The sequence below is a fragment of the Aulostomus chinensis genome, chromosome 11 (genome assembly GCF_037954235.1).
Source record: "Aulostomus chinensis isolate RoL2024-O1b breed Wild chromosome 11, RoL_Achi_v1.0, whole genome shotgun sequence".
Lineage (NCBI taxonomy): Eukaryota > Metazoa > Chordata > Actinopteri > Syngnathiformes > Aulostomidae > Aulostomus > Aulostomus chinensis.
The window spans coordinates 11810204-11819913 of NC_141330.1; the positions used below are offsets into that span (position 1 = coordinate 11810204).

At 39.6% G+C, this 9710-nt stretch overlaps 1 protein-coding gene across 1 annotated transcript; it reads right to left on the reverse strand.

Annotated features, from left to right (window-relative positions):
* Positions 1–167: 167 nt before the first annotated feature.
* On the reverse strand, positions 168–6395 carry sgk2b (serum/glucocorticoid regulated kinase 2b). Its single transcript, XM_086218519.1, has 12 exons — positions 6046–6395; positions 5643–5718; positions 5482–5548; positions 5346–5371; positions 3765–3822; positions 3582–3665; positions 3046–3177; positions 2414–2526; positions 1510–1729; positions 1272–1427; positions 1100–1189; positions 168–1017 (listed from the first exon to the last, which is right to left on the reverse strand). The coding sequence occupies exons 1-12, from the start codon at positions 6110–6112 to the stop codon at positions 859–861; spliced, it is 1248 nt and encodes a 415-aa protein (XP_086074645.1). The 5' UTR covers positions 6113–6395; the 3' UTR covers positions 168–858.
* Between the last annotated feature and the right edge of the window lie 3315 nt (positions 6396–9710).

The following is a 9710-nucleotide window of genomic DNA, read 5'->3' on the forward strand; positions in this document are numbered from 1 at the left end:
GCTGTGAGGCGACCACTGCACTACTGTGCCGCCCCCCATGGCACCACCTGCTTCATATTCAGCAAAAAAAATAAGACCAATGTGTGTGTCAGTAATTGTCACCAGGGTGTTCCAGTATTTAAAGACAGCCTGTGCTGTGTGATAATCTGTGATTGAAGAGGCTGAGAGTCTAATATGTGAATCTTGGAATACGTGTTTATTGAATATTCTACAGATAAAAAAAGTACAATAAAACCACTTGAGGAATTCAGTTTATTTTACCATCCTCTAACACATGACAGACTAGACATCTAAGTCGTTCCCAGCCTATTCCATATCAGTTTTCTAATTTGTTAAATAGGCACAACAATAATCTTGGCAAGTTAAAAATAGTCAGCTTTTGAAATTTATTTTTTGCCTTCTCCTTCTGATTGTACATACATTACCAATTCACCCTACAAGGCTGTCCTGGTCATGCCCCACCCCCTCAGCCACTAGCTTCATCCATCACAGATGGAGTTATCGGTTCTATCTTTTTACCTGATGGCGAGGAGCTTCACCTTGAGGATGTAGCACACATGGGGATCGTGTTTTTCCCTCAACAGCCAGAGGAGGCACCAGTGCAGTGACCAGGACACACCTTCATCTCACCTGCATACTAATTATGTCTGTATGGACACCCAACACAGGGAACCGAACCAGCGGCCCCCATGTTGGTAAGCGACACAATAGACAACCACCTGGGCTCCCAAAGTCATGAACACAATCAAATGTAAACACTGTAGTGTGAGGAATACTTGCCTTAAAAATACATGACATTTAATACTTAATGCTATAAAAATAAATAAATAGTTGAAAAATCAATTTTCCAAGGAGGATTTAGTGATGTTGTGAAGCCATGTTCTCCACTGGGTTCATGTAAGAGAATCCAAAGAAGGTTTCATTAGCCCCGCCCACCTTGCACCTGTCATTCACGGAGGCAGGCAGAGGTTGTTGTGTGAACTCGGGGTCGATGTAGCTGATGTCCCACGGACCTGACTGTAAAGAGAGGTACATATATTCAGGTATGCAATGCAACAGAGTCAAAACATGGTCTAAATATTTTCTGTATCACTCGTACCACATTGGGGCTGAAGGGGGGTGTGACTTTCTTAGCCAGGAGGTCATCCCAGTTGATGGAGGCAAAAAATGGGTGTTCCTGCAGCTCCAACTGGACATACGATGAAATAAGTCACTGTTGTCATATGTATTTACTTTCATTTCTGTTTGTCTGTCTATCGTGTGACACTTACAAGGTCACGGCTCTGTCCTAAGCGTTTGGACACATTTCTTTCCAGTAAGCCCTGTAACAGTGAGCAGGCAGCCGGAGAAATGCCACTACGCAGCCGCAGAGGAGCATGAAGGATGTTCTCAAACATCTCTGCTTTGCTGTGGCTATAAAACGGAGGCTGAGGGAAAGAACACAGTGAATATTAAAAAAAAGAACGGCAGGTTATAAAAGGTGAATTCTGTGTAAAGACTTTTGCTCACCAGTCCATAGAGCATCTCGAAAACAACAATGCCAAGACTCCACCAATCTACTACCGGACTGTACGTGTGACCCTGTAGCACCTCTGGAGCGAGGTACTCAGGAGTCCCGCAGAATGTTTGCATGATCCCACCTATGGCCACATCCTCTTTACAAAGTCCAAAGTCAGTCAGCATCACATGACCCTCACGGTCCAGCAAGATATTCTCTGGTTTGAGGTCTCTAAGACAGAAACAGATGCAAAAATGGGTGTTGGGAAGTCTGCCTCATCTTAAAAACACACTCGACGGTCGACCCAAATACTACTGTTTTATATGACTTCAAACATTTGTTTAACAACCTCTGGTTTAGACTTTTGATTCATAAAACCAGAGACTGGTTAAAAAAAAGTGGACATCACCACCTTTCTTGACTATTATTAAAGGAACATGTCAACTTTTGGGGGAAATACACTTAATTTACATCCTTCCCAGACCAAGACATGAAGATAGATAACTGTCTCTCTGCTGTGCATTCTGCTAGTTAGCTTAGCTCAATGAATGGTGGGTTGGAAGTGTTAATATAACTCTCTAAAGTAATCAGATATACCTTTCTCCAAAACAGTGTTTGCTTTTATTAATATAACTAAGGTTTTGATAAGGTTTCTTTTGAAATAACAGTTCAAAATTATGAGACATTGTACGTTTATACTCAACCAGAACTACTTTCTTGACAGGCACAGTAATTTGATGCAGTATCCCAAAAAAATGCATTTTAACTTCAGCCAACAAAACAAAACACTGACTGACAAACGTGTGCTAAGGTAACTTGCCATGCCCTTGGATGACAGATAAGCTTTTTTTTTTGTAACTGTAAAAAAGTTGAATTAGTGACTAGAGTGGCGTGTCAACAAAGCTTGTATATTACCTGTAAACTATGTTTAAGGAGTGGAGGTAGCCCAGTGCCATGGCCATCTCTGCAGTGTAGAAAGCAGCCCGGGGTTCAGGAAATGAACCCTCTCGCTGAAGGTGGTAGAAAAGCTGGGGACCAGATGAGATGCGTGGTCACACACAAGTTCCCCAAATGAGCAAATATCAAACTTAAGAAAGCACTTTTGACATTTTTGAAGCTTAACAGGGTACAGTGGGATAAATCTGGTGGCTTCATCCTGTAGTTTTGTTTTCTTTTATTTCATTACTAATTTTCAAAGGGAACTCAGAGTCAAGCCTCTGATGGTTCAAGCATTTGATGAAAGGAACACAAACTTTTTGGGGAAATACAGTTTGATATCCTACAAAGAGCCAAGACAAGAAGATAGATAACCTTCTGTCCTGGAAGCTGAGACCCCCAGATACCCGCTAACTACTAGTTAGCTTAATGTTATACTAACACTTCTTCCCACTACCATTCATTGTGCCAAGCTAACTAGCATATTTCCCCCTACAAAATGTGTGTGTGTTCTGTCAAGATGAACCAGTTGCCACTTGAGCCAGGTCCTGGGTACGTGTTGGAAAATGAATACATGATTCAAAACCTAACGAAAGTTTGTAGTTCTTTACCTCCCCGCCATTAACGTAGTCCAGAACAAAGTAGAGCATCTGAGGTGTCTGGAAAGAGAAGTGGAGTCCCACCAAGAACGGATGTTGCAGTCCTTTGAGAAGTACGCTCCTCTCAACCATCACATGTTTCTGCTGCAAACCCACACAAGATAAGATAAGATGAGATGAGATGAGATGAGATAAGACAAGATAAGATGAGATGAGATGAGATGAGATGAGATAAGACAAGATAAGATGAGATGAGATGAGATAAGACAAGATAAGATAAGATAAGACAAGATAAGATGAGATGAGATGAGATGAGATGAGATAAGACAAGATAAGATGAGATGAGATGAGATAAGACAAGATAAGATAAGATAAGACAAGATAAGATAAGATAAGACAAGATAAGATGAGATGAGATGAGACAAGATAAGACAAGATAAGATGAGATGAGATGAGATAAGATAAGACAAGATAAGATGAGATGAGATGAGACAAGATAAGATGAGATGAGATGAGATGAGATAAGACAAGATAAGATCGATCTTTACCTCTTTCCTCTTAACAATCATCTGTTTCTGCAGCACTTTCACAGCATAGTAGCCTCCATGTTTTCTGTGTCTTGCCAGCAGCACCTGTGAATGTTGACCTATGACATTTAACATCACTACAACAACAACAACAACAACAACAACAAATTCACAAACACAAAAACACATGAATCCAAATCTCACCTTTCCAAAACTTCCTTTGCCAATTAGCGTGAGGTAGTCAAAGTCAGACGGTTTCATTCTGGTTGACACGATGAAAGAAAACGTGATGTGAAAGGCAACAAACAACACAGTAAAAACTCTGTAATTCTGTATTACTGCAGCCAGATGTGGTTGACTGTTAACACTCCTGAAAGTATTGTAGGCAGGGGATGGTGTCTTTTCTTTTTCTATAGCTTCCTTCATCCTCATTAAAACCTGTCCTTCTGATCCTAAATACGCACATTGCTTTTAACGAGGAGTAACCCTATTCTTCCAGTTGTGAGTAAACTGCTGAGTCATGACATGAGGAGCACTCTCCTCTGTGTTGAGCCACGCACTGGTTCAACGGCTGCAGATGGTTAAAGAGCCAGTATTCTGCGCCATCAATTAATTGCAGCTTGCACACTCAGATCTGATGGCTCTGTGGCTGTAAAGAAATATTCACAAAATACTTTACAATTGCCGACTTCATCAATACTCCAATGGCTCTGTCAGTGTTTAATACCTGGTACTAGAGTTCAGCAATTGATGATATATAAATTGAAATTGAGAATGAATCGAAATATAATCCAAATCACAATATGGCTTTTGCTTAAGCATCAATATGCATCAATATAGAGTCCCATCGTGTTGCAGATAACCCAAATCATATTCAAACAAAAACATTTCAATACGGTTTTCAGGTACAACAGAATAAGGAATAATGGCAAGAATCATAATTTTGCCAAATACCATAAATGATATCACAACTTCAAATTAAAAAAAAAATAACCTCAACAAAATTAAAGGGATAATTCAGATTTATTGATGTGGGGTCATATGAGGTCATCATCAATAGTATGAGTCTTACCTTCAGGAGGTGTGGGTAGGTGCGTGCTATGCGCGCTGAAGACAGGGTCTTTAGAAACATCTATTTTTTTTCCACCTAAATAAAATCTCGCCAAGAAATATCGGTATCTGTTAATATGTTCACTACATTTGCACATTTACTCTTCTTTAACTTTTACCCTCAGACAAAGTTACTTCGTATTCCTCCTCCTTCGCAGCACAACAGTCAATCTGTGGTCCTGCATGCGTAGGAATACGAAGGACACTCTAGGGTAGAAAAATGTAGTGCCAAAGGTAAAGACAGTCTGACAGTCAAAGTAAACCAGGCAAAATGGTAGGAATATAGCATAGATCTAAGTGGGTATTCTCTTTCTTTTTAGGTGGATAGAACATGTGTTTTTCCAGCTGACCCCGTCCTCAGTGCTGTGAGAGCTGTTGGCTCTGTGCATGGAAGACACACTGACCCATATATATTGAAAATAATACCCTTACTATGGATGACTACCTTATACCATCCCACCTCAAACATGCAAACTATCCTTTGAGGCATGTACAACCAAGCTGATAGCCCTCGATTCAACCCCCCAGCGGAGATATATGCCCTATTACAGTACCGTCTGCCTCCGGTCTTGTAATGCGTTTAAATTCTCTGCGGACGGCTTCCTCTAAATGTATTCTTCCAGCATAAGAAGTTTTCTCTACCATGAGCTCCATCTCTAGATAAAAAGTACTCACCGGGAGGTTTCATGGTTTGCTGCTTTCTGAGTAGAGACAACACACAGATAGGTGGGGGGTCAGGAGGTCAGATTTAGTTTCAGCTCCTTTCAACACGCACAGTCTTTTAAAAAAAAATAAAACCCTCCATACTCACCACAGTGACTTTCTCCTTCTGTTTTTTCTGTTTGCTCTGTTGTCGAAGGATCTTCTGGGCATCCAGGCTTCAATCATGATAACAGAAATTGTGGGTTTTGGGGGGCGGGGGTGTTTTCTGAGATTCACGTTTCAACAAACACGATATGGATGGACACTTACTGCTGGCAGAGCTGTTGACTGGAGGCCCATTTCTGTAAGAAGTCACCAAAGCCAATTTTCTTCCCCTTGAGTAGAGCTGTAAGACAAGCAGGCCTTAGTGCCCCTTACATAAGAGCTCAACAGCTGTATTTATTGAGTAAGAGCGGGACTCTTAACACCAGGTTTGACACTGCTTTGACAAGCTTTACACCATTCAAATACTCACTTTAATGTACATTACGGTGGTATTTTACCCTGCTTTGTCACAGTAAGACACTTTTCCTTACTGTAACCTGTAAGTATTATTGGTGTAAACTATATTTACACATCGTTTTATAATTTGACATTATTCTTTCAGATAGCATATGAACAAAACCTGACCTACAGTAAATAAAAGATAAGAAAAGAAAACGTACGTTCATACCTGAGAAAAACGACATCACCCCCCTCATTTTGGCGTAAGTCATCGGTCTCTTGTCAGTCACCGTCATCTTGACCAATTGGCGAAGGAGTTTTAGAAAATACAAAAGTTGGTACTTTGACAGAGAGCAGAGCAACAGTGCAGCCGCACTCGTCAAACTGCCGGGTGAAGACGGAGATGTTTGGCGGAGTGGACACAAATGACCAACAATGCTGCGTTTAAGGACCCTCCGAATTTTGAGTTTAGATGGCTTGTAGAACTTGCTGTTTGAAGCCAAAAGGGAGGTTAGTCCTCACGACTAAATTAAATAAAACGACATACTTATATAAATAAAAAAAATTACTAGTAACGGACAAAAAAAAAGATTTATTTTTTAAAGTGGTCATGCAAGTACTTCAGTCTTTGAGTGAAATAGCTTCAAGCACGTAAAGGCAGCATCGGACACATCCTTCCTTTTGACTAAAGGCATTACAGTGTGCGTAATAAGATAAGAAGTGCAGGGGTGGTACAAGTACACTGAATACTAGAGGAAGAACACAGATGAAATAATGCTCTGGCGAAAGGCTTCTTTTTTAAGTAAAATTAGAGGAATATTAGATATAGTGTTTATTTAAGTATCAAAAATGAAATTATACTTTCTGTAGAATATTTGTGTATTTCAGTACTTGGGAGCTTTTAATCTTGAAACCATTAAAAGCCATGTTGAGTTGTGCTGGCAGTCTTCATATTTGAATGTATATAATCAGGTTTTGCTGTGTTTTCTATGTAAAATCTTCTTTTTCAAAGTAACCGAATGTAATGCAGTAAAATACTAGACATATATTCCCTTCAAAAGGTAGCGGAGCAAACATAAAGTTCCCTAAAATATAAATTCCCAAGTGAAATCCCCGGTTAGGAGAGAAGGCCCAAAAGTAACCTCAGTGACACCATTACATTATCACCAAAGAATTTACTTGCGAGTAAAGTTGTGCTTCTCAAATTTGAGAGAAAACGGAAAGTACAGTATGACTGTAATTCAGACCTTGCAAATAAAATACCACTTAAGAAACTGACTGATGTTGAAGTCACAGTTCTGAAAATATAATTACATTTCCCACATTTCAAAACTTTCCTTAATAATTTTTGCATTCCACTTGCCTTTTTTGAACATTCATTGAAAAGGAAATACATGGTAATGCAGCAGTTTCAGGCAAATTTAGTGAGGCAGAAAGTACAGTGCTTTCATTTTAATGGGATACGAATAAAAAAGAAAAAGGTCACTCACCACAAAGTAATCAATACATATATTCTTTTCAATGACTGTAAATTATTGTCTTTCTGTGCCTTTATTGAACCTCAATCCAAGCATGGAGAGTGGAAGGTCAGTTTCATTTGTAATGACCGATGCTTTGCAGGACAAGGTTTGCTCCGGGGCCTAAGTTAAGTTAGTAGGTCATGGTCTGTATAGTGAGAGGAAATGCATGTCAACATTCCAGCGTTTGATCGCTCGGTATCTGTCTCATATGGCTGCTGCACGCCTGGGAAACTGTTCACGACTGTGACGTGTGACCTCAGGAACACCGCTGTAGTGTGTCACGTTCACTTACAGTACAGCTATGGAGGTTTGTTGCTTTACACAGCTTTAAACCCTCCGTAATCCTCTGACAATCATATCCAAATAGTCCTGTTGCAGATTGAATTATATAATCCCAATTTGACATGAAACTGTGATTATATAATAAATTAAAATAGCAACAGGGAACAACTAAGTCGTCTTAAAGAGACAGAATAGCTTTGTGAGGACAAATAAAACCTCTGATGCTCTAATATTGTATTTTAAGAGTGTGTTTTTATTCGTGAATTAAAAAATGAGCATAAAAGAGAAAAATACATCTGTTGGATTAAGGAAAAACAAAAAACTATTCTTGAAAAAAAAAATCCCATTTCTTGGACAGAAAGAAAAGACATGAACTTGTGTCACAACACGAATGAACCCAAATCCTTAACTGGAAGTATTGTCTTAAAATGGAAATAAGATGCAGTGGCTGACGATTCCAGTGCAAGACCAGAATATCGTGGTGTGACCCGGATAAATGAAGTATGAAGTGTCAGTGATACTGAAATTATGTCAACTTTGTCCCTGTGTCTCTGGGGTCTAATTTTAGAGTTCGGGGCAGAGTTGGTACAGGGTGTCTTCATTACTGTTGCAGAAAGATGATCTTCAGACAGCAACAGGGGGCGGTTCCTTCTTGTTACAGTGGACACCTGGAATTGAACCAGTCTGGTTGGACCCACTTCCCTCTGTGTACATCCCCCCCCCCCTGTCACACTGACGTCATGCTGACGGACACTGGCCTTTGCTAGCTGTGGGCAAACAACAGCTGACAGTGAATGCAGCTGCCATGTCTCATGACTCCACGGCAACCAGGAACAGCAGCAGATCAGCTGCAGCACTCAGACCAACATGATGAAAAGCTGACCAAATTCGAACACACCGTGTCGTCACAACACTTGAAGCACCCGGTGACCTCTGACCTCAATTCCAAATATCTCCATTACCATGGACCTACATTGTCTCTCGTCTCAAATAATCATCGCATTCGAGCACCAGTCTCATTTTAATCATTCTGAATTCCAAATTAACCCTGTCTCATAACGGGACTCGAGCAATGTGATGGCTGGTTTTCATGCCTGTAGTTTCTCGACCATCAAGGATTGGTCAGTCATTTAAAATACAGGAAGATTTTAAAGTGATGTTGGATAATAAAAGTAAATTCTGAGCCCCTTCGACGACAAAAACTGACTACCACAGCACCTGAAAGGCAGCTGTCTGTTCTCGCTTACTGTATGCAATGACAGCAGTAGTACCTCATCTGTCCTCTAGATGGCGACAGACAACCAGAGGAAATAGAGGCAACTTTCTGTCTTCTGAGGAACTGTGATTTATTTTCTTTTAAATTAGGAAATACAGCGCATTTTATTGTTACTGTGCAGCTTTTTTATGAACCAAATCAGTCAATCATCAGAAGGGGACACATAAATATACACGTTTACCTTTCCTAATGTTGCAGTGAATACAAATATAACAATTCTTAACACTCTTTTTTCACTGATTTTCTGGTACATAGTCGTAGTTGAATTTAGTATGTACTTATCAATCATTTTTCCTTATTCTAATTGAAAAATGAGAGGAATACATTTTGTCTGGGGTGGCCGTTCACCCAGGGCCATCTTACAATTGAACACAAAAAAGAAAAGGGGGGAATAGAAATAAATATGGTTTGACTAAGTAAGCACAGCACATGTCAGCAGCACATGTGGAGACAGAAAAGAAGAGAGAAATAGGGAGGCTGAATAAGTTGAAAGACAGAAAGATGGCAAACATACTAAAATGAGGGGCAGCTTAACTAATTTCAGCATTTTATACCCCAGTGCAACTTTAACTTTGAGTTAATAACCTAAACAACAGAACTACTGCATCCAGGAAAACTAAAATATAGAAAATAATGATAAATAGCAACCATATTCTCCATGTTTTTATTATTTTTCATAATTTGTAGATCCAGCATATCGTTGCATTCTTCAAATAATCGCCTGTCTTTTTTTGTTAAAGTTTTTCACAAAACACAAAAAATTGGAGACAAAACATCATAAAGAAGTTTTTTAGTTAAAAATAATTGTCAAAAAAG

Bases quoted from the DNA above. Each gene is read 5' to 3' on its own strand.
- sgk2b (XM_086218519.1), bottom strand. From the start codon at position 6,112: ATGACGGTGACTGACAAGAGACCGATGACTTACGCCAAAATGAGGGGG. The intron at 3,666-3,764 runs GTGAGATTTGGA...CAACATTCACAG, and splicing joins GCAAAGGAAGTTTTGGAAAG to GTGCTGCTGGCAAGACACAG. The intron at 3,178-3,581 runs GTAAAGATCGAT...GTGGGTTTGCAG, and splicing joins TGATTGTTAAGAGGAAAGAG to CAGAAACATGTGATGGTTGA.